Below are 22,893 nucleotides of genomic sequence, written 5' to 3'. Positions count from 1 at the left end.
TGCAAAGTGCAGTTATTTCAACTAGAAGTCATTTTTATTGATCACTCAAATAAGTATTTTTACCATAAAAATGTAGTAATTATTCATTTTTAAAAATTTTCTGGCATTATTATATTAGTTCATCGATAGTTCACCCAATATTAGTTCATTGGGTTAGTTCACCCAATAGCTCACCCAATAGTTCATTGGGTTCATCAAAACCCAATTAAGAAACCATTATGAGGAAAAATGCAAAACAATGTGTAAGAAAGAGGAAAAACATGATTTGCTGATTTGTATTTGCTTATTTGTTGGGAAGTAAAATTAGTAAAGGATACAAGAAACTAATAAAAGCAGTTTCCTTTTTTATAGTAAGTACAATGTATGGATAGCTTTGACTCTTTAGAATTCTGTATATGAAAAAGTATTAAACATTAAAGTAAATATTTTAAAAATAATAAAAAGATCTCTATGTGATCCAGCCAACAAACCCACGGAGATGTCAACTGAATGTTAACAGATTTCTTATCAGAGCATTAAAGTAAGTACCGAAAAGGGGTCTATTCTCCACCCACTAGGTCTCTTCAAGGAAGGGTCTTCCCTCAGCAAACAAAGGCATCTCTTTCCTCGCCCTCCCCCACCCTGAGGTGGATCACCTCATCTGACTCCTATTTTGGGACAGCAGATAAGCGAGCACACTTGCTTCGGCGCCACCCTCCTCTGCTCCTCCACTAAGGGACCTCACACAACCATTGGCTGCCATTCCTGCCTTGGGGGGCACTGCCCTACCCATGTTGTCCAGAGACCAAAGGATGCACCTGCCTGATTCTGGAGGGAAATTTCGCCGAGCCCCTTGGCTAGGAGACCCAGGACTATGTCATCTGCCTGCAACTTGATCGGTATTAGAGGCCACGCTCCAGCCTCTATCGCTTTGTTTTGTTTCTCATCTGCCTGGCAGGTTCGAAGCCTGGCAGGGAAACTGTGGTGTCGTGTATCAGGAGCCATCCAGAGACACCAGCAGCTCCCTTGCTGTCACACAGTTTATGTGTTTTGAATGGAAGTGGTACTCAAATGTGTACTGTTTTTACTAGACAAGAAGAACAAAAAATCTAAGACCTAAGACAGGCATTCCCAGTGGAGTTTGGTAGTTGTCAACTGATCGAGGAGAGAGAGTGGGAGGCATCCAGCCGGCAAGGAGATCAGGAAGGGAGAAGCCAAAAGCACCCGTCTTCACACAGATGCTTCTGAAGATGCCAGTAATTCTGTGAGAACTGAGCAGTAACCAAACTACTAGTCACTTCCTTTCATCAGAAAACTCTGCATATTTATTAACTTAAGTTGACTGTGCACTACAAACTCACCCAAATTGTAATACTTCACATTGTCTCCCAGTGTGACTTTGGTCAAGTCCTTCAAAGTATCATTTGCATCAATGATGTGTTGGGCTTTGGAAGCATGCCAAAATGCCATGAATCTCGCAATGAATGATGCAGCAAAGATCGCCAGCATACCAAAATCAAGCATATTCCACAACTCAAACAAGTATTCCTTGGGGCCTTCCGTCCAAATTTCTTTACATTCGGCCCATATCATGCCTGCATTGGAAAGGGGTTAAAATAGACCCAATTCAATTTCATTCCAGCCTTAGCTCTTCAACAAAACAAAGTAAGTTTGAAAGGTCTTGGCCTGACATTTGAAGCCCTTCAAAATCTGGCCTCTTCCCACCCATCCAACCCTAAATGCCACGTCCCCACAAAAGCCACAGTCCAGCAGTATCAGTGCATCACCTAAAAGCAATCTGACAAAGTTCAAGCGTGTCCAAACAATCTTTGGTATCCATTGATCCTATACATAACAAGTGTATTTATGAGATGTTCACTGTGGACTCTTCATAATAACCAAAACATCCAAACACACCTGCTCACATAGGTAAAACCTAAGCGATCATGGACTTCCACAGATGGAGTATTATGCAGCCATTTAATATGATATTTTAATTACTATGGAGTAGTGGCCACAAGGACAGACCTCACAGACCTCCAAATACAGGAATTTAATTGGCTAAGGGCCGCAGCAACCGCATTCTGGAACTATGGGCACTTTTCCCCCAAGGCCATGCTTCCCAAAGGCTGCTTCCAGCTGGTGACTGAAGGTACCCCTTCTTGGGAGACCCTGGGCTTCTCTGATACCTGACTTCGGCTCAAGTATTTCCTGCCAGCTTTCCTGACCTGTCCTCAGACTGAATAGACATCTGAGATGCTTGTATCAGACCTTCCCTCCCTGCCCTCTTACCTCAGGATCAGACTTGCCTCCCCCATCTGACAGCCCCTGAAACCTTCCTCACTCCCCTCCCCATTCCCTCTCAGTGAATGCCCTTTAGCAAAACTGTTGGCATTTAACCCTGTCTCTGCCTGTGCTTCTTGGACGGCCTAAGACATGTTGGAAAATGTTTATGGCATAAACATTTAAACATGCTAGGTAAAGGAGTAAAAAGAGTCATATAGTCTACGACTTTATGTTTAAAACCAGCACCATATAGGACTGCACAGAGTCACAGGAGCATATTATTCATGGTCACCTCCTGCTGGTGGAGTAGTAAAAACACTACAGTCTCACAAGAAGTCAGCATGCTGCTTAGGAGCACAGGTTTGGGATCGGAGTGCCATGGCTTGGGACCCTGTTCGTCCACTCATTGGCAGTGTGATCTTTGGCACATTATTTAAACTTTCTAAAGCTCAGTTTGTAAAATGGGGATGACAGTGGTTTGTATCTACCTCATAGGGTTGTTTTAACACTTAAATAATGCGTGTAAAATGCACAGGGCATGTGACACTTGGAAAAAGTAACAGCTAATATTTATTGAGCACTTACTATTTTAAATTTTCTATGACTGGCGCATACTTCATCTTTTTTTAATTTTTTTTTAATGTTTATTTATTTTTGAGATAGAGGCAGGCAGAGTGCAAGTGGGGGAGGGGCAGAGAGAGAGGGAGACACAGAATCTGAAACAGGCTCCAGGCTCTGAGCTGTCAGCACAGAGCCCGATGCGGGGCTGGAACCCACGAACCGTGAGATCATGACCTGAGCTGAAGTCGGACGCTTAACTGACTGAGCCACCCAGGCGCCCCTACTTTAGCTTAATTTAAAGGATGTTACTGTGTTAACAAGATGTTGCTTTACACCATTACCTTTAAGATATTCTTTCCAGCATTGTACCTACTTCTAGAGCCATCTGCAGAAATATAACCCAAATCGATCAAGCCTACCTCTATTAAGAAGTCTGTCATAGTCCCCTGGCTGAAACTCATCTCCTCCCCTCCCCAGCAAGCACCTGCCCCACATCCTTACGCTCGTCATGACCCTCTATCACAGAGCCCACACACAGCTTACTGTGGGCTTTTCTCAAAACCGGCATTCTGCGCACACAGAGGAAGACAACTTCATTACACTTGAGTGCTTCCAAGGTACGAGGGATCTAGGACTGGATTCACACCTATGCCAGTGGGTCAGGTTAAAACAAGAAATCCTGCATGTGTCCTGGTACACACCCTCCAGACACACAGTGAGCAGAAGTGAGGGAAGCCTCCTCCAGGCTGTCCCTCTGCAGGCTGCAGGAATGTGGAGCGCCTGCAGCACAGGGGCCGAGGCACCTCTGAACGCCATCCAGCCTAGTCGTGTAGGGCCTTCCGTCCTGCTGGACTGCAGCTTTTGTGGGGACGTGGCATTTAGGGTTGGATGGGTGGGAAGGGGCCAGATTTTGAAGGGCTTCAAATGTCAGACCAAGACCTTTCAAACTTACTTTGTTCTGTTGAAGAGCTAAGGCTGGAAAGGAAGGCTCTCCCCCTCCTCTCCCACCTGCCCTCCACCTTTCCTCTCCAGACATAGAATTCTTGATGAAACCTCATCTTACCAAAGCTTAAAAAACAAAACACAGTGAATTAGTCTGCCTGAAGGAAGCTTCCGTCCTGTTCACTCCACGGAGCCCTGGGGGCTGCCAGGCACAGCTGAGAACCCCCCAGCCTGGGCAGCTTCTCGGGGCAGGGGAGACTTCTACCTGGGTGTCGAGCCGGAGACAGGTGGCCAGACTGCTGAAGGCTGCCCATCCCACAGCTGGGTTTTCAGAAGAATCGCTTCAGTGTGGATCTGCCACAACAGCAGAGAATGAGCAAACTCCCTCTGCCTCTAAACTTCTCGAAACAAAACAGAACCACCTGTGTGCTCATTCTGTCTATTCCCCAGGAAAGGCCGGTTTACCATGAAGCCTGAGCCCCATTTCATCTTCTTTTTCTTCATATGAGGCTCTCCAAATAAATAAGGGTCCTCTTACCCCCACCCTCCAGAGTGGTCCTTCCCAGTCTCCTCAAGAGCTGCTCCATGGCGGGGACACTCACTCCCGTGGCTGCTCTCCTGGACATGCTCCCGCGTGTGGCACTCAGATGTGGTCTGGACACAGCTCACACAGTGCCCCCCGGGATCTTTGCACATCGGCATCACCAAGCATGTCTCCCCCACTGTGTTCCTGCTGCACCCCCCTCTCAGGGGTGTCAGCTCGCCAGTCAGCCTCATCAAGCTCTCCTGCAGCTCAGTTCCATAATTCAGCATTCCAAGTTTGTCTCCAGTAAAAACTGGATAAATTTGCCTTCTGCGAACAATAGAAGGCCTCAAGCCCACCAGCTGACCCAAATAGGCCATTTCTTACTAATATTTCCAGAAGGCGCAACAGCTTTCTTTCCAGAACAACTCCAAGAAGAAAACGATTATCCACGTCAGAAACCAACACACAAGTCTGACTAATGCTGTAATGCTGAAGCTGCCTGCTCTGGCTTTTCCTATAAACAGACCCTGTGAGTGAATCTGGGAATCTCAGGTAGAAAGGGTGCTGGGCCAGCAGTTCTAAGGAAAATGTACTCATAACATTAAAAGTTAACATAACATTCCTGGTTTAGATTTCTAAGTGAAAAAGGAAAAACTTCTAATGTTTATAATAAAATATTAGTATGAGGTGCATTATATTTGATAAAGGATAAAAATGAACATTCATTATATCTAATCCCCTTACACAAAATTGAATGTTTTCAAAGTTTCATCTTGAACTAGAATCTTATCTTGCTTGTTTTCAGTAGGAAATACCACTCCTATATAAAAGTAACAGACACTCTCAATGAAAAGTCTAATAATAACCATAATTACCTGAAATTTATTAAACATCTCCTACGTGCCAAGCACTGTGTTACATACTTTATACTCACACACACACAGACACTAGCACATAGGCGGTTAGTTTACTAAGATAAAGGCAATGTCCAAATGACTGTTCTTATTTTAAATCCAATGCTCTAAGTTGGAATGTAATTTATTTCTTGTAGTTCTGTGATATAAGGTAAATATCAATTACATTGGAAAAGAAGTAGTGAAAAATCACACTCTTCTTCTTTATCCAAGGCTTATATTACCCTCGGTGATGTAATTCACACGGTAAGCCCTCATCCCTATTTCTCCGGGGTGCTGTATTTTCTAGTATTTGGTGGGCATCTTCGCCTGAAAATCCCCAGGGCACTTCAAAGGCAACTACAACCCAGACTTAGTCATCAGCTTCTCATTCTCCAGGCACCAATTGTGATCGTCCCTCCGTTCTCTCCCTCTCAGAGAAGTGCAGCACCACGGAGTGGTCCAGGGTGGAGTCCACATCTCTCCCTCCATGGGCACAGTGCACCACCAACTCCCCGAGGCCTGAGTCCCCACCCTCACCCTGCTGTCAGGGAGCCTGTGGTGGGCTCTCAGCCTCCATACTCACCGTCCTCTGGCTAAGATGTGACAGAGCCATCACCAATGCTGAAAGCCACCCTCAGCCATCTTGCCTCACTGTCTGCCATCACCCATGCCCTCAAAGGCACCTGCCGAACTCTTTACATTTCAAGGGTGCCTGGTGCACCCTAAGGCCCTAGCTTCACATGCAATGTTTCCACACCTTGTAGCGTCCGTACTCCCCCAAAACCTTCTGCCCAGCTAACACTACCTCATCTCCAAAGTCTTAGATGGAAGGTACCGTCCAGGGAGGGCTTCTCTGCCCTTTCCACAACCCACCCCATTCTGGACTTAGATGCCCAGTCTGTGTACATTCACAGTACCCTAATCGTGCCTCAATTACAGTATTTGTCTCAGTGGTTTTCATTATTGATTTACTTATTGACCTGACCCCCACACTTAACTCTCCTGGCTGCAAGGACTGGGTCACATTCAGCTCAGGATCCTCCTGACCTAATGAAGGCACCACTTGCCTATTTAATCTATTCATTCGTAAAATCCGATTGAAATACCTTTCTCGTTTGCATTATGTTTAAGGGCAAGCCATGTGTACAATTGATTCTGATGACAAATAGTGTATTAGTTAAGACTGCTTTCCCTCTGCCTCACCTGTCATTGGGAGATCTAAAGGAAATTACTCAATCCTCACCTGAACATTGTAAATAGATGCTGGTATCATGTTACAGATTACAAAACCGAGGTGCAGGGAGAGTGTGTGAGTTCAGGTATGTGAAGGGCTTTGAACAGTTCTTGGTACATAATAAATGTTCAATAAATGTGAATGACTATTAGCTTTGGCTCCCATTACATCTCAACATAAAATCATGCAGTCGTTGTGAAATCTGAAGTCCTAGCTCTCCCAAAACATGAATGGGAGTACTTCGTCCCTGGCAGGATTCAATTAATACTATCTTATTGTTTCCTCCTGGGTTTTTCTTGGAAACTTAAAAAGCACATGGCATGTGACAAAGCTGTGCCCCAATAATGAACCCGAGATAACTGTGTTTTAAAAACAGAAAATGATGCACTGTATCGTGCGGAATGTATTTGCATAGCTGATGTGTGAAGGAATCAGTGTCATTCAAAGTGCTAAGCTGTGAAAAAAAAAAAAAGAACAAAACAAAGATGACACAATATCGGTCTTTACCTATTACCCAGGATATAATGAGCATCTCCATCCATGAGAAGCAGGACGTTTTCATCCTGAACAGCTGTTTTGCATTATCTGTGCTGGTTTCATTGGGAAGGAGTTTGGTGCCTTCAAATCTGTCAGCAGCATTCATCACTAGCAGCCCCAGAAAAATGGTGAAGGAAGCAGCGTGTGCCACAAACTTCATGAACGGTCCGCGCATAATCTTCCCCATCTGCCACAGTGCACAGCAAAAGAAAATCTTAACTTTGTTTTGTACACTTTGCAAAACACACACACGTGTGCACAAGAATAAATGTCTGGGTACTGCAATATTCTCCTAAGAAGGTTACGTATATTTATATAATTTATGAAAGAACAGCAACTCTTTATGCTGTGCTAAAATTTTGGTCACATCCCTCATCCATATATGCTGCTATTCTGGATTTATGTTTAAATAAATTAACTTTTGTGTTAAATGATACTTAAGTTCTAAAAATATTATATAACTGACAAATAGTATTTTACAACAAAAGGCAGGGCATGGTATCATCATCATTCATAAAAAGCAAACTACTTGGGGCGCCTGGGTGGCTCAGTTGGTTAGACATCTGACTTCAGCTCAGGTCATGATCCCTCAGTTCACGGGTTCAAGGCCCGCGTCGGGCTCTGTGCTGACAGCTCGGAGCCTGGGGCCTGCTTGCGATTCCGTCTCCCTCTTTCTCTGCCCCTCCCCTGCTCATGCTCTGTGTCTCTCATTCTCAAAAATAAACAAACATCAAAAAAAATTTTTTAAGCCAACTACCTTACTAGGTACAAAGTGCTGAGGAGGCAGCAGTGAAACTACTGAACTGAATCTACTTTGCCTGGACCTTGGTCGACGTTGGCCTTGCTCGCTGCCCTTGTGTGTTTCACGGACACGCAAGCAATGCGGGTGTTGTGTGAACAATTCCAAGGAGAGAAATCCCCACTGAGGACAGGGCAGCAGGGCGGTTCCCATTATACATTCGGAACAATATCCTGGAAAGACACTGGATTGAAAATCCAAAATTTTCACGTCAGGTTCCAGTTTCATTCCCTCATTAGCTGAGTGGCAATGAGTAAATTTCCTAAATTATGTAAAAATCAGACTCTCTGTGTGAACTATGGAGGCAGTGAAAGCTCTTGTGCTTCTACAGGCCCGGATTAGTTTCCATCTGAGACGCACAAATCCCCCTCGCTGCAGCAGAAGGATGCTTCGAGTCCAAGATGTGTCTCAGGGGCTCTGCGCACCCCCTAAGATGGTAACCGCCACCCAGGAGGTATGGACAGGACCCTTCCTTAGGAGAGGGTTCATAACTTCCAACAGCCTTTCAAGCGAACTTATTATTCCAGAAAAAATGTGTAAGTTGATAAACACACCACCAACACTTAGCCAGCACTTGTTTGTGCCAAGTACTGTTTTCAGGGCTTTACTCTGTGAACTCACGTCACCATGACAATGGTTCTAAGAGCAGGTGCCCCTAAAATGCCACTGTTGTTGATGAAGAGGCTGACAAAAGTCCAGACACTGGCCTAAAAGTCACACAGCTCATACGTGGTGGAGCTGGAGCCTGAGAGCAGTTCTTGTTTCTGAGTTAATGCCTCTATATGGTTTACAACACAATTTCATATTTTTTCATTGAGGTACATAAATATGTCACTTCTTCTAGAAAAAAAGAAGCTCCTTCTAATATTGAAAAAAGTAAATAGTACAATGGAAGGAATATAATCAATGTTCTCTGTTCCTACAGACTTTACTTGTTTATGTGGTTTTCAAAACCATAAAAGTTAAAGCTGAAACAAATCATACAGTTTAGTCCCTTCTCTCTTGGTATTTAGGATCTTATGTCAGAATATCAGAATGCATGTGCACACAAGTATTTATCTCACTGTATCTAGATGGAGCTAGCTAGCTAGCTAGCTTGAAGCCAATGGATCCAGAGAATCAGCTATATTTAGATATACTGCAGAGCCAATCCAAAGTTACTTTGTAAAACTCTGCTGTAGTAATGTCTAAAAATCCTACTTTCATAAGAACACTCATTAGATTGAATCAAACAGTGTGTTTTTTTAAGATCCTGTTTAAGTAGAACTCTCAAATAACTGAGTAAGTGTAAAGCAAAAACAAATGGGTAACACAGTAGGTTTGATTTTCTTTTGCCCACTGTCCTTAACTATGTTTCTGTACAAATATGAACTGTTACAGAGGTTGGGGATAAAAATGGAGTTGAGAATAAGCAGGTTGGATCGCTCTGGGACATGAGGTGAACTGTCCTGGACAGTGTCCTATCCCTCAGGGCAGAGTGTGCGATTCCCCACTTCCACTGGGGTGTGGCCCTTATGTAATATTGGCTCCTTCTTGATTTTATTCAGAAGGGGGAGAAGAGACTCAAGCCAGGCATTTTCGCTGTTATGAAACATGCTGGTTTAAAGGGGAAAAAAGCAAACAAACAACAAGCAAACAAAAAGTTCATTGGCAGGAAACTAAAATGGTGTGTTCAGATATTTATCATACCCTCTATTTCAAATCATTTAGACTTTTGTTTCTCTTTTAACTAAGGGAGATTTTTGGCACCATTCAGTGGACTTTAAGAATTGAAGTGAGTTATCCATTTTAGTAAAATTTGTCATTTATACATTGTGGGATGTAAACAAATTTCTAATAAGGTTAAAGAAGGGCACTAATCAATTGAATAAGGTGAATAATTAATGCACCTGACAAATTTTTGAGGTTAAGCACTGAAAGAAATACTTGGCTTTAAATATTACATATTATACTTTTTTCAAGTATTTTTAATGACTAAATACCTAACTCCAAAAACCAATAGAAACAGAAAAGTTTGAAGATAGCTTAAGCTAAAATGGCTTGAAATCACAGCATGACCTATTTTTATTTTATTTTATTATTTTTTTAATGTTTACTTATTTTTGAGAGAGAGAGAGTGAGGGAGGGAGGAGCAGAGAGAGAAGGAGACACCGAATCCAAAGCAAGCTGCAGACTCTGAGCTGTCAGTCCCCTGATGCAGGGCTTGAACTCATGGACCATGAGATCACGACCTGAGACAAAGTCGGATGCTTAACTGACTGAGCCATCCAGGCACCCCTGACCTATTTTTATTGTAATGACCATAAAACATATTTGGGTTATGGTGTTAACAGAAAATAAGTGAAGAAAAGAAAGTTTCTGAAAGAAGAAAGCAGACTTGAGGAAAGAAAACCCAAATTTAAACAGGAACAGACTCTGTCAAGGTGCACAGGCTTGCAATTAGATGCCTTAATTTTCATGGATGTATTGGAAATTTTTTAGTATTTAAAATGATATTTTAAATAAAAGCATTAATTTTGAGCAATCTTCCCCCATAACCTGTGAATAATGTTTATGTTCATTGCTAAGGGAAAAATTGTGAAAATCGATTATATCATAAAGCTTCAAAGGCTAAATAACAGGCAGTAAAATAGATTTTAGATATTAAAATAAAATACCTTGACAGTGTCCTTATAATTTAATTATTTGCCTCAAGGTTCCTACACAAGGATGAAAAACAGATTCCAAGAAAGAAACATGACCAGGGAAGAAGAAAATAGTAAAGGAAATCAGGTTAATTAGGATTCAGTCAAAATCTAAGAAATTCTACAGACTGCCCCAAATAGTCTCCTATCAGAACAGCAAGCATTCTGGAAGGCATCATGCTTCAGAACTCACTGGATATGGAGAAGGACAAATACTCAGTTTAGGAAGATACTGTAATTTTACTGAGCACAGGGTAATCAGTGAACAAAGATAATTCAGAACATCCCCACCCCCACATACTTCATTCAGCTCACATGTCTGAAGACTCAGGAAATGTACGTTAAAGAGAGAAGAGACAGTAAATGCATAGATGGAGCCCATGTGCCCATAAGGATGGGTCAGAGTTTTTGTTTCAAAGTGAAATCTGTCATTTCTGTGAAAAGGGAAGAAAAAGAAAACTGTACCTTTCTAGAAGAAAATCTATGCTACAAATTTCTAATTCTAGTAAATCTCACTATTTTCATCATTTATGTTTTACTTATAAAAGCTCAGTTTTGGGGCCTTATCTTTTTAAAGGAAAAACAACGTATAATGATAGCTTTTACCCTCAGGAGAAAACGCCCAGTTTCCCGCAGGTTTCTATCATTGCCACCACAAAGAATAATGTTGTTCCCTCTCCGTAGAAAGCCTTGCACCTATAAACCACTTAGGAAGGTCCTAAGCTAAAGCATCAAGTATGTGACTATGTAATAAGAAGACAGTATGTTGGTAATGGGGATACATGTGTTTGCATCCATGAGTTACAAAGTTTGAAAATGAGTCAGGCCCACGTTAAGAACAGCACATATTGAAGTGGCATTTTCACAGAGCACACGGATGGTCCAGCTGACATTTCAGCCACATAGCTTTAGAATTATTTCAGTCTGACTTTCAGATTTGAAACCTAAACATTACAGAAATGTGGTTTCAAAAACATGGAAGAATAAGATTTTTGGCAATGCAATTCTGTGCCTGTTAACAGAATGATAGGTCCACATGTTTCACACTTGTTCCATCACACTAAAGAAAGGCTGGATCCATCTGAACATATTTTCACCAAAGTCTGGGCACGTGGATTTTGCTGATAGGCTATCTTTGCTGTCCAGTTACGGATTAGTCCATCCCTAAAATAAATATTCTTGACTGAACCAAGCATCACGTCAGTATTTACATGATTATTCTTTATTTAGATTAAGATTTATCTGGTAATATGAGCTAAATAAATACAAAAAAAAATAACTTTAATCTCAAACTTTGTCAAAGGAGGAATAAAAGACAAAAAATGTTTATCTTTTAGGATTATATTTGAAATATGTGCTCACTGCATACTATAACCTCAAAACATATATGAATTAGACATGCCTACAGAGAGGATGGAAACATAGTAACTAGGTTTTCTTTCTCAATTTAACAGTGGTGCTATTACAGGTTAATTTTCTACCCACTTTTCCCCTTATTTCCTATAGCAAATAGATGTCATTTTTGTAATATTAAAATCAATAATATTCTTTAAACCCAACTCTGACATCTATGAAATTTTCATTTGGAAAACAGAATTTTCCTTGCTTAACTGGCTCTGATATATACAGCTTGACCTACTTGTAGGTGACGATAAGGTCCAGGCTTCACAGACATACCTTGCTGCATGGAGCAAACCAGTAAATGAGAGCCAGGAAGGGCAATCCGACAGCAACCGCCAGGACCACGAGAAACTTAACCGCCATGGTCTGCTGCCGCAGACCGGAGAGGTTCTCATACCATATGGACAGAAGCTGCTGTTGACAGTTTGGATGAGCTACAAACTAGCAGGGAAGTGACAAAACATTTAATAGCTTGATTAAAGAAAAGTTCACCAACTCTTGGATTCTAAATATTTTGTTCTGTGGTTTCCCATGAAAACTACTGTTAGAAATAAAGAGTAAACATAGAACATCTAGCTGACAAGCATCAAGCAAGGCGGCAGGAGGTTCTAACATGTATTATATAAATTCGAAGATTCCAATTTATCAAATCTTTCCTTTATAACTAATGGGATTCCCTTGAAAGTATAGAAAAAATTCTGAAATTTAATATTATAAAAAGATTCATAAATGCTTCACATAAGGACTTTTACATTTATATGTTATTTTCCATCTAGAAACAGTGATGTAAAGATCCTACTGGCCCAGGGGTGCCTGGGTGGCTCAACTGGTTAAGCATCAGACTCTTGATTTCGACTCAGATCATGATCCCAGAGTTGTGGGATCCAGCCCTGCATTCCTGCACTGGGCTCTGTACTGAGCATGGAGCCTGCTTGGGTTTCTCTCTTCCTCCCTCTGCCCCTCTCCTGCTGCTGTCTCTCTCTAAGGAGAAAGAAAGAAAGAAAGAAAGAAAGAAAGAAAGAAAGAAAGAAAGAAAGAAAGAAAGAAAGAGAAAGAGAGAAAGAAAGAAAGAAAGAGAGAGAGAAAGAAGGAAAGAGAGAAAGAAAGAGAGAAAGAAGGAAAGAAAGAAGGAAAGAAAGAAAGAGAGAAAGAAGGAAAGAAAGAAAGAGAGAAAGAAAGAAAGAAAGAGAGAAAGAAGGAAAAAGAGAAAGAAAGAGAGAAAGAAAGAAAGAAAGAAAGAGAAAGAAAGAGAGAAAGAAAGAAAGAGAGAGAGAAAGAAGGAAAGAGAGAAAGAAAGAAAGAGAGAAAGAAGGAGAGAAAGAAAGAAAGAAAGAGAGAGAGAAAGAAGGAGAGAAAGAAAGAAAGAAAGAGAGAGAGAAAGAAGGAGAGAAAGAAAGAAAGAAAGAAAGAAAGAAAGAAAGAAAGAAAGAAAGAAAGAAAGAAAGAAAAAGAAAGAGAAATCCTACAGGCCCAGATGTTTAAATACTTTCTTAAAACAGCATGCCATCTGTTCTGCACTGACCTACAATGCTAAACTTATTAACTCCCATTTGTATATGGGTCTGTTCCTGGACTGCCTATTCTATTCACTGATGTTATTTTTATTTCTGTGTCATAAATTCTTTCAATTAACAAAACTTAATAATTAAATTTTACTTGTTATTTTTCAGAATTTTTGAATTCTCACGTATTTATTTTCTACAAAGAACATATGGCAGGGGGCAACATTATTTAATCTACAAAAAGCAACAATGCAAAATAAAAATTGATAAAAAATGTTGAAAGGTTAAAAGAACTACAAATGCTTAAGGATGGCTCATCTCGAAGATCATTAAAACAAGAAACAATGTTTATCTTCTCAGAGTTGTAAGATTTAATAACACCTATTGTGAGTAGAAAAAATAAGCCCTCTCATACACCTCTGGCATGTATGTAAACTGGTGCACTGTTTTTAAAGAAAACTTAGCAAATGTTTTAAATTAACAAAAACCTGAAGAAAGTAATAAACACCCTTAAATAGTAAGCTGATTAAATGAAATAGTGATATAACAACACAGCCTTTGAAAAGATGAGATGGATGTTTATTTACTGAAATGTGAAGATGTACAAGATATGAATTTGTGGAGAGTAATATAATGGAGAGAAACTACTCTCCATTAAGAATTGAGAAGACAGGGGTGCCTGGGTGACTCAGTAGGTTGAACATCAGACTCTTGGTTTCGGCTCAGGTCATGATCTCATGGTTTGTGAGTGTGAGCCCCCACTTCAGGCTCCATGCTGATAGCAAGGAGCCTGCTTGAGATTCATTCTCTCTCTCTCTCTCTCTCTCTCCCTTTGTCTCTCTCTCTCTCTCTCTCTCTCTCTCTCTCTCTCCTTCTCCTCTTCTCTCTCAGCTCCTCTCTCTCTCTTTCTCTGGAAATAAATAAATAAACATTAAGAAAAAATAATTGGGAGGATCAAGGGAGCCTGGCTGGCTTAGTCAGTGGAACATGCAACTCTTAATTTTGGTGTTGTGAGTTCAAGCCCCACAGTGGGTATAGAGAGGTTGCCTAAAAGTAAAATCTTAAAAAAAAAATTGGGAAGATAGAAAGGGCCATATCTATACTGTTTTATCCTTAAAAAGTATATTTTTAAAGATACGTAACCTAAGAAAGCAATCAAGAATGGGAGGTGCTGCACGAAGACGGAGACTGAAAATGCCCCACAGATACACATGGTGCAGGAGGAGATTCAAATGTTCTAAAGCAGGAACTGAGGGCACTGGTCCTGGATCAGAACACAACAGATGGGACCTGGAACAGAGTCTCAAACACTGATGTTCCTCTCAGACGACCAACGCCTTATCACCTGGACACACGAAGTCATTTCTATATCATTAGTTAAGTAAAGGAGAGTGGCTGGCAATCAGGGCATAAACACGTCCAGATGTCACAGACTTGTGTGGAGTGTAGGTTACATGACTCACAGCTAAGCACGTATGATTAGAGAAACTGCCTCATGCAACTAACTAAAAACCCAGCTCGAGCTGATTATGCCAACTCTTCAGCCTTATACAGCAGCAGTAACAATGGAAATAATGTAAATGGGGCTTCAGGCCTGGCCTTACTTTTTTTACTTCATATTTAATGGCAAGTTTCAAGCGGCTGAGATTTGGACGGCTGTGATCTCCCCCACCATGATACACTTCGATGTCCCCATTCAGAATGGCCTCCACTTCTTCGGTATTTCTGCACAGATCAAGGAGTCCAACAACAAAATCCTTGCACTGCATTGACAGTTTTTTGTAGTCATTCTGGGAAAGACAAAGCAAAACAAAAAACAATAATGGAGAAGTAGCACATTTACTAGGTGACGCAGTGGAATTTATCAGTCACTTGACAGTTGGGAGAGGAAACAAACAGAAAAATTCAATCTTTGGGTTTACTGTTCTTTTAATGTGCTTTAACTGCTGTTCTACTCAGTGATTTCTGAAGTATCTTAGCACCATAAAGATGTTCTTCATCTCCAAAGAAAGGAAATTTATCTAAAACATAAGCAAAGCTATTGAATAGTGTACTGTGCCCAAGTCACCTATAGGATCAGGAGAATATGAAGTAAGCAACTTTTCCCACAGCAGGATCCTATCACTTTGCATACATCATGTCTCATGTTCATGACTTCACCAGCAAGCACATCATGTACATTTGGTAGATCTTTGTAAGATCTTGTAAACTGTTGGTAAACTTGAGAAACACAGGACATTTGGAGAGATTCCAGAGAAAAGCAAACATATGTCATTTATCTATTTAATAAATTGTATTGAGAAACTTAGTGTACCAAAATCAGGGTCCAAGACAAGATCTAATATAAAGACTGAAAACCAGGATTCTTCTTTGGAGAAAAGAAAACTTAATGCAAATGCTTCTGTTGTAATTTATTGATGATGACCTAATATTACATTGGGAAGACTTAAGAAGTATAGATCATATTCAAACATAAAAAATTCACATCTTGAAAAGATGCTCTACATCACTGATGACCAGAAAAATGCAAATCAAAACCATAATGAGATACCACCTTACATCTGTCAGAGTGGCTAAAATCAAAAAGACATGTGTTGCCAAAGATGTAGAATAAGAAGAAGCCCCCATGCACTGTTAGCAGGAATATAAATGGTACAGATGTGGTGGAAAGCAGTATGGAGGCTCCTTAAAAAATTAAAAATAGAAATACCATAGGATCCAGTAATTTTATTACTGGATATTTACCCAAAGAATATGAAAACACTAATTCTAAAAGATACATGGACCCTGATGTTTGTTGCAGCATTATTTACAATGGTGAATAAATGGAAGCAGTCTAAGTGCCCATTGATAGATGAATGGGTAAAGAAGATGTGGTGTGTGTGTTATGGAATATTACTCAGCCATAAAGAATGAGAACTTGCCATTTGTGACCACATTATGGTATTATGCTAAGTGAAATAAGTCAAATAGTGAAAGACAAAGGCCATATGATTTCACTTACATGTGGACTCAAAACAGACAAACAAAGCAGGAACAGACCCACAAAAAGACTGGTGGATGCCAGAGAGGAGAGGCATGTGGGGGATGGACAGAATGGGTGGAGGGGAGTGGGAGATAAAGAATTCTAGTTATGAAATGAATAAGTCAAGGGGATAAAAGGCATAGAGTCAGAAACACAATCAGTGATACTGGAATAGTGTTGTTGGGGGACAGATGGTGGCTATATACACTTGTGGTGAGCACAGCATGATGTCCAGGCATGTTGAATCACCATGTTGTGCACCTGAAACTGATGTGACACTATGTGTCAACTATATGTCAATTAAAAACACAACTCTGTCTTATGCATATATACACCAGGTATTAACATCTTCATTCAGGTCTTTCTAATACTTCCTCCCCCTTTTTTCTCTTACATTGAAATAAGGCCATTTATAGGTCAATGTTAATCAAGAAAACCAATCAGCTTGAGTTTGTTGCATGGCAAATGGATTATATTACCTAATTTAATCTTTTAGGTCATCTTGCTCAGTTTGGTTAAATAATGTGTCCAAGATCATGTAGCCACTAAGTGTCAAAATCAAACATTAAATCCAGCTGGTAGGCCCCAAACCCTCTGCCTTTAAGGACTATGCCACTTTGTCCCTTCTTTGTGGAAAGCTTTTCTATTTTGAAAAGTGGGAAGAAGTAGGAAGCACGTAGGGCAAATACTATTCCCATTTTCCACATCAAAAAACCAAGGTTCCCTGAGGTCACATGGCCTCAGTGGCAGAGTTTACTCTTAGAGTTATAGCTTTGCTAGTTATTTCCGCCATCCTGAAGCTGCTGGTGTGTTTAGAATGAAAATGTCCCCTGGGAGAATCAGGAGAGGAAGATGGTGGAGTCCAAGCAGCTCTGGATGTTAGGCAATAAGGAGGTATTTTAGGGAAGCCTATATGGGTGTGGGTACAGCACCTACCTGGGCTCCTCTCTGTTAATCCTGCCAAGTGACCTATTACAACTCAGTGACTTCTAAACAGGCTATGCTTTCCTAACTGCGGGTCCAAACAGACTCCATGAAGGCAAACTGATGAAACAAATTCTGCCTAACGGAGACTGGCTCATGCTCCTTCTAAACAGGTATCTAGTCGGATAGTATAAGGAAGTCACAAGGAAACAGCTTTATCCTTTCCATGAAACAGTCAATTAGGGTCACAGGGACAAACGTTAAGGTGTGCAAGTACATATGTTCCCCATGTCCACTGTCTATAGAGTGGTTAGGGGCTTGGGTTTTTCCACTCAAATACACCTGTAATCAAATCGCAGATCCTTCAGTTTTTAGCCATGTGATCTTAGATAAAATCATCCCATGAGGTAGGCGCTATTATTATTCCCATGTTACAAATGAGAAAACTGAGTGTTAGTTAGATTAAATAAGTGTTAAAGAAACTACACGTGCAGGGGCACCTGGGTGGCTCAGTTGGTTGAGTATCTTGGTTTCGGCTCAGGTCACGATCCCAGGCTGGTGAGATTGAGCCACTGATAGCTGCAGAGCCTGCTTGGGATTCTGTCTCTCCCTTTCTCTCTGTCCCTCCTCTGCTCATGCTTGCTCTCTCTCAAAATAAATAAGTAAACATTAAAAAAAATAGCTTTAAGAAAAAAGATTGTCTCTCTCCCTCTCTCTCTGCCCCTCTCTGCCTCAAAAGAGAAAGAAAGAAAGAAAGAAAGAAAGAAAGAAAGAAAGAAAGAAAGAAAGAAAGAAAGAAAGAAAGAAAGAAAGAAAGAGAAAGAAAAGGAAAGAAAAGAAAAAAGAAAAAAAAAGAAACCACACATGCAAAGTACTTCGCATGGTGCTGAGCATTTGGCAAGCATTCCATAAAACACATTTATTTTATTCTATATCATCAAAGGCAAGATCTGAAAACAGGCTGTTTCTTGACATTTGTAAGTATCCTTGCAGCTAAAGGCAAAATTTATCTTGCTCTGAAACATTTTTTCCCTCTTTCTCAGCCTCCTCAAATCCTATGCATTCTGCCCATACACAGCTGAAATGCCATGTACCTGTACCTTCCCTGAAAACTAATCTGAATTAAATGTTGCTTCCTCTGGATTCCACAGCACATCACTTACAGTCCACCTAGTAACTTCACTTCTCTCTGTATCATATATATTTACGTGTGCATGTGTCTCTCAAGTCACCGTGACTTCCACCAGCTTATTCATCTTTCTGGCCTCAACAGCACTTCTCGCCATGCTGTGAACACAGACACAGTTCCAGAGGAAACAGAACCTGGCTGTAGAGTACAGCATGCCTGGACTCTGGTCCCAACTCTGCCAATTACCAGTTGTTGGTCTTGGGCTTTAAGTGACCTTTCTGTGCCTCCATTTCTTCATCTGAAAAGCAAGTAAGGTTCTCAAGGTTGTGATAAGAATTAGACATAAATGTAAAGTCTATAGAACATGTCTAAATGGTGGTGACCTCAAGTGTTACTACATATCATTGTAACAAAGAGCTTGTTGAAAAAAAAATACAAAATCACCTCCTGTCTGCAGTAGCTAGCACAATCCTAAGCACCTATGGAAGCTTATTAATACACCTTGACTGATGAGTGAAGAGTGCAGTCCTTAACGTTACAGACCTACCTTGAACTCCTTCTCAATGTTGGCCAGCACGGCCAGCTCATTGCTGAGTTCTAAAGCTGTCATGACTGGGTCTTCACTAGACAGTGACAGGTAAGCTGGACTTGCCAGGCCCTTATAGGCATTAATCCTAGATCTGGAGTGACTAAAGGAGTCATGCTTCTGTTTCTGGCTGCACTCACTGCACTTGCAGAAATAGTCATGAGGCCGTTCAATCCGAGCACCCTTCCGCAAGAGGGTATGCACGATTTCATATTCCTGGCAGTGGGCGGCCAGAATGATTGGAGTCACATCATGAGAGAACCGTGTTCCATCTTCATCATAGGCATAAAAATCATCTTGCTGCAGTTCAGACTGGCTGGGGCTGGTGGCTAACCTCTTGCCTTCAGCAAAAGCTGGATGACTGAGAATAGCTTCCACAATCCGAACATAACCTTTACTAATAGCTAGAAGCAAAGCATCCCCAACACGAGAGAGGTTTTCTTTCTTGAGAAGAAGTTCTGTAATTTCCAGATGCTCGTTGGCCACGGCCAACTGCAGGGCATTCTGGCCCATGTAATCCACACAGTTAACATTGAGGGACAGACATTCTTCTAACATCTTCCTCACCACTGGGATGTTGCCATATTCAGCAGCATCTAAAAAACGTTCCTCCTCAATAGATAAGCTTGTTGAGCGATCGTTAAACATGTAAGCTGGTCCTCGGTTGGCTAACCTTCTCCCCTTCTCACGGAGAATCGTCTGCCGCCGGTGGGCCAGTCTGTTGTCGGTGTCCTGGCTATAAGGAAATAGAAAGATTGGGAACAAATCATATTAAGAGCATTTTAGTGAGCCAAATGACTTGCCATTCAACTAATGCAACCCTCAAGTCTATGAGATGTTGTCTCATCATCTCTAGACCAACTGTAATATAAATGAGAATGCATTTATTTGTTAATGGATTCCAAGAACTTCTTTAAGAAAGCCAAGCACTTTGCAGATTTTAACGTTTCCATTTGGAGTGGAGACTCTGGCAATTCCTATAATCTCTCTGTGCCATTGAAATAAGGATTAATATGAGTGTTTCAATCACAGATAGTATAAGAAAGACCCACAATCAGTCACCAATATTATATACAGTGTGAAAATATTAAAAAATAGAGAAAATAGTAAATCCATCCAACACATACTTACTGGTTGCCTCCTATGCCAGGGCCAGGGACTGTATAAGGCCCAGGAAAATCAATGGTGACAAAAGTAGAAACTTTTCTGCCCTTATAAATCTTATACTCTAATGGGAGAAACTGGGAACTAGAACATTGCCTTGTTATCAGTTGTCTGTCATGATAAACCTATAGCAGGGTTATGTAGCATAGCTTCCAGGAGAAAGTTAAAGGCTAAAAATGGAAGGATGAGTACAAGTCAAGTGAGGGTGTGCTTTAGGAGGGTGGGACAGAGGTTGGGTACAGGTAGAGTGCTTTCTCCAACGGAAGGGTCAACCAGACACTATAGCACAGATTTCATTAATAGGAACAGTTAAGACTTGGACTCTGCTAGGTGTTCTAAAAATCACTGGAAATGAGAACATTATGAGTAAGGCACAGGTGGGAAGGAACACTTCTGTGATGGAGATGGGTCAAAGAGATGGCCAGCCTTTAGTGCAGGCCTTCAGTCTGTGATAGGAGACAGTGATCCCTTCTCTAGTCAAATGCTACAATGGACATTTTCTTCCTTATTGATTTATAACTGTATGTCTTAAAGTTTACGGCTCAATCCTTATCACTGTCACTAACCACAGACTCAAAGGTACAATTCACTGCAGAACAGGGAAGGGCCAAGTTAGGAGGGTGGGGGCTGAAAGGAAGGAAAAAGGTGTGGTTGGTGATAGATATGATAGATGTTTCCTCTCTTTGTAAATGTTTCCTAGAGCCATCCCTCTGAAGACTGTCACAAATTTCCCAGTATGAAGACAACTTAAATTGGTCCAAAGACCCCATAAATGATCTTCCCCTCCAATGTGGCCTAAATATCTTTCTCTACGAGTCCTTAACCATCTTGATATCCAATATCCAGGTAGTGTTGTCTACGGTTGTGTGATTCCCAAAGAAATAGCAAGATGTCAGCCAACTCACAAATGATTATGATTCTCCAAGGAGCTTGAACAGTATGCTGCCATATTAACCAATCATCTCTAGACCAACTATAATATAAATGAGAATGCATTTATTTGTTAATGGATTCCAAGAACTTCTTTAAGAAAGCCAAGCACTTTGCAGATTTTAACGTTTCCATTTGGAGTGGAGACTCCAATGTTTTCCATACACTCATTCAACAGTGAGCCCTCCAGCCATCCATGGTGTCTCTTCAAAAGTGACCAGCCTGATGTGTTATTAAAGAGACAACTTTGTAAATTTAAAAAATGATGTCAAGGGCAATGGCTACAACACCAGTAATTTCTAAAGTCAGTCTTTTGATATTGTATGGGGAACTTTTGTTAAGTATTAAGGGAATGATTTCTACATGTATTTTGCTTTCTGTAACTACTGCTTTGTTTTCCATTCCATTTTTAATGTTATCAAAGTTATGCACATACACAAATAGAGGACTCTATATGCTTTATGAAAACAGCAGCCCTCTGTGTTTCATTTTCCCCACTTCCTGATCCCCAGAGGCAATAATGTCAACATTTTAGCTTATTATTTTACAATTTAAAAACTTACAGCCATACAACTTATTAATATTGTTATTTCTGAATTTCCAGGTTTGCAATTATCTATGGAATTCTCACCAAAGGTGAAATTCAGCCCACTTTAACAATCTCCCTGCCCCCGCACACACGCCCACATGGACACACCTCAACACACCTCATGGTCCTTTATCATTCCAGGGTAGTTACAGCATAACTTTGGTTAGATAACTACTACATTACAATAATACAGTGATAGTCCGAGCTGTGACAAGGAGTGTACCATGGTGTCTTTCAGGATACTACTTCCCTATGTCCTGAAACCCAGTTGTTAATAATTCTCTTCCTGTATTCATATGCTTAATGTTCTGTGTACTTATGACCAATGCAACAAAATTCTACTCTCCTTTGGTCTAAATCTTGTTTTAATTCATCCAACATCCTATGTATTTTTTTAATTTTAGCCTCTTGAAGAGTCTTTTCTGTAGCCTCCTGATCTGCTAACCTGGACATGGTTACAGTCTAGACTCAAACATATGTTGTCTTTGAATCTTCCTTTGGCATCATCCCAACGATTCTCTTTGCTTTACTTTTATTTTGGGTTCCTTGTGTTCTGAATCCCAAACTCTCCTCTTTCTTAGCTCACTCCTGTGCCCTAGTATAGCACATGCTCCACTAGCTGACTGACAAAGTATGTGCAGGAGGTAAACTTGAGATTTTGCATGTCTAAAAATGACTGTATTATTGACAACCTTAATTGGTAGTTTAGCTGGGTAGAGAATTCCAGGTTAACAATAATTTTCAAAGCTTTGTACTGTTACATTCTAGTTTTTGTAGTTGCTATTAGGAAATATGATTCTGGATGTTCGCTTTGTCTCTGGTGCCCTAAAATTACATAATTTTTTGTTGGAGGGAATATCCTTTCTTCTGTGGTTCTGTGCACTCAGTAAATCTTTTCATCTGGAGAAATGGGTGCTTTTCTGAGAAATATTTTTAACTCATTTCTCTGATAATTCTGTTTCCTGCTGTCAGTGTTGTTTCCGGGACTCCTTTTGGATGCTGGACATTCTGGGATTACCACTAAATTTTCTTACCTTTTCTGTCCAATTTTCCAGTTAATTGTGGGTTTGTTGTTTGGTTTTTGTTTTTGCATTACACTATGGACATTTCTTGCATTACACTATGGACAATTTCTATTATCCTCTAATATATCTTTTGAAAAATTTTCTCTGCTGCTATGTTTATAATTCTCAAGAACA

General features: G+C 40.6%; 1 protein-coding gene across 4 annotated transcripts in view; it reads right to left on the bottom strand.

Moving 5' to 3' along the window:
• Positions 1-22,893, bottom strand: part of TRPC6 (transient receptor potential cation channel subfamily C member 6) — a 128,910-nt gene that overhangs the window by 19,526 nt on the left and 86,491 nt on the right. For 3 of the 4 annotated variants that reach the window (XM_053900597.1, XM_053900596.1, XM_019433687.2), the window contains exons 2-6: positions 18,973-19,747; positions 14,952-15,137; positions 12,122-12,286; positions 6,932-7,148; positions 1,341-1,574 (exon numbers count right to left, since the gene is read on the bottom strand). In XM_053900597.1, coding sequence (XP_053756572.1) covers positions 1,341-1,574; positions 6,932-7,148; positions 12,122-12,286; positions 14,952-15,137; positions 18,973-19,747 — 1,577 coding nt within the window. The remainder of the gene's footprint in view (positions 1-1,340; positions 1,575-6,931; positions 7,149-12,121; positions 12,287-14,951; positions 15,138-18,972; positions 19,748-22,893) is intronic. The other variant, XM_053900598.1, reaches the window with a different exon arrangement.

The sequence above is a fragment of the Panthera pardus genome, unplaced genomic scaffold, assembly GCF_024362965.1.
Source record: "Panthera pardus isolate Hobbes unplaced genomic scaffold, ASM2436296v1 HiC_scaffold_12, whole genome shotgun sequence".
Lineage (NCBI taxonomy): Eukaryota > Metazoa > Chordata > Mammalia > Carnivora > Felidae > Panthera > Panthera pardus.
This window is presented reverse-complemented; position numbering and strand designations above follow the sequence as displayed.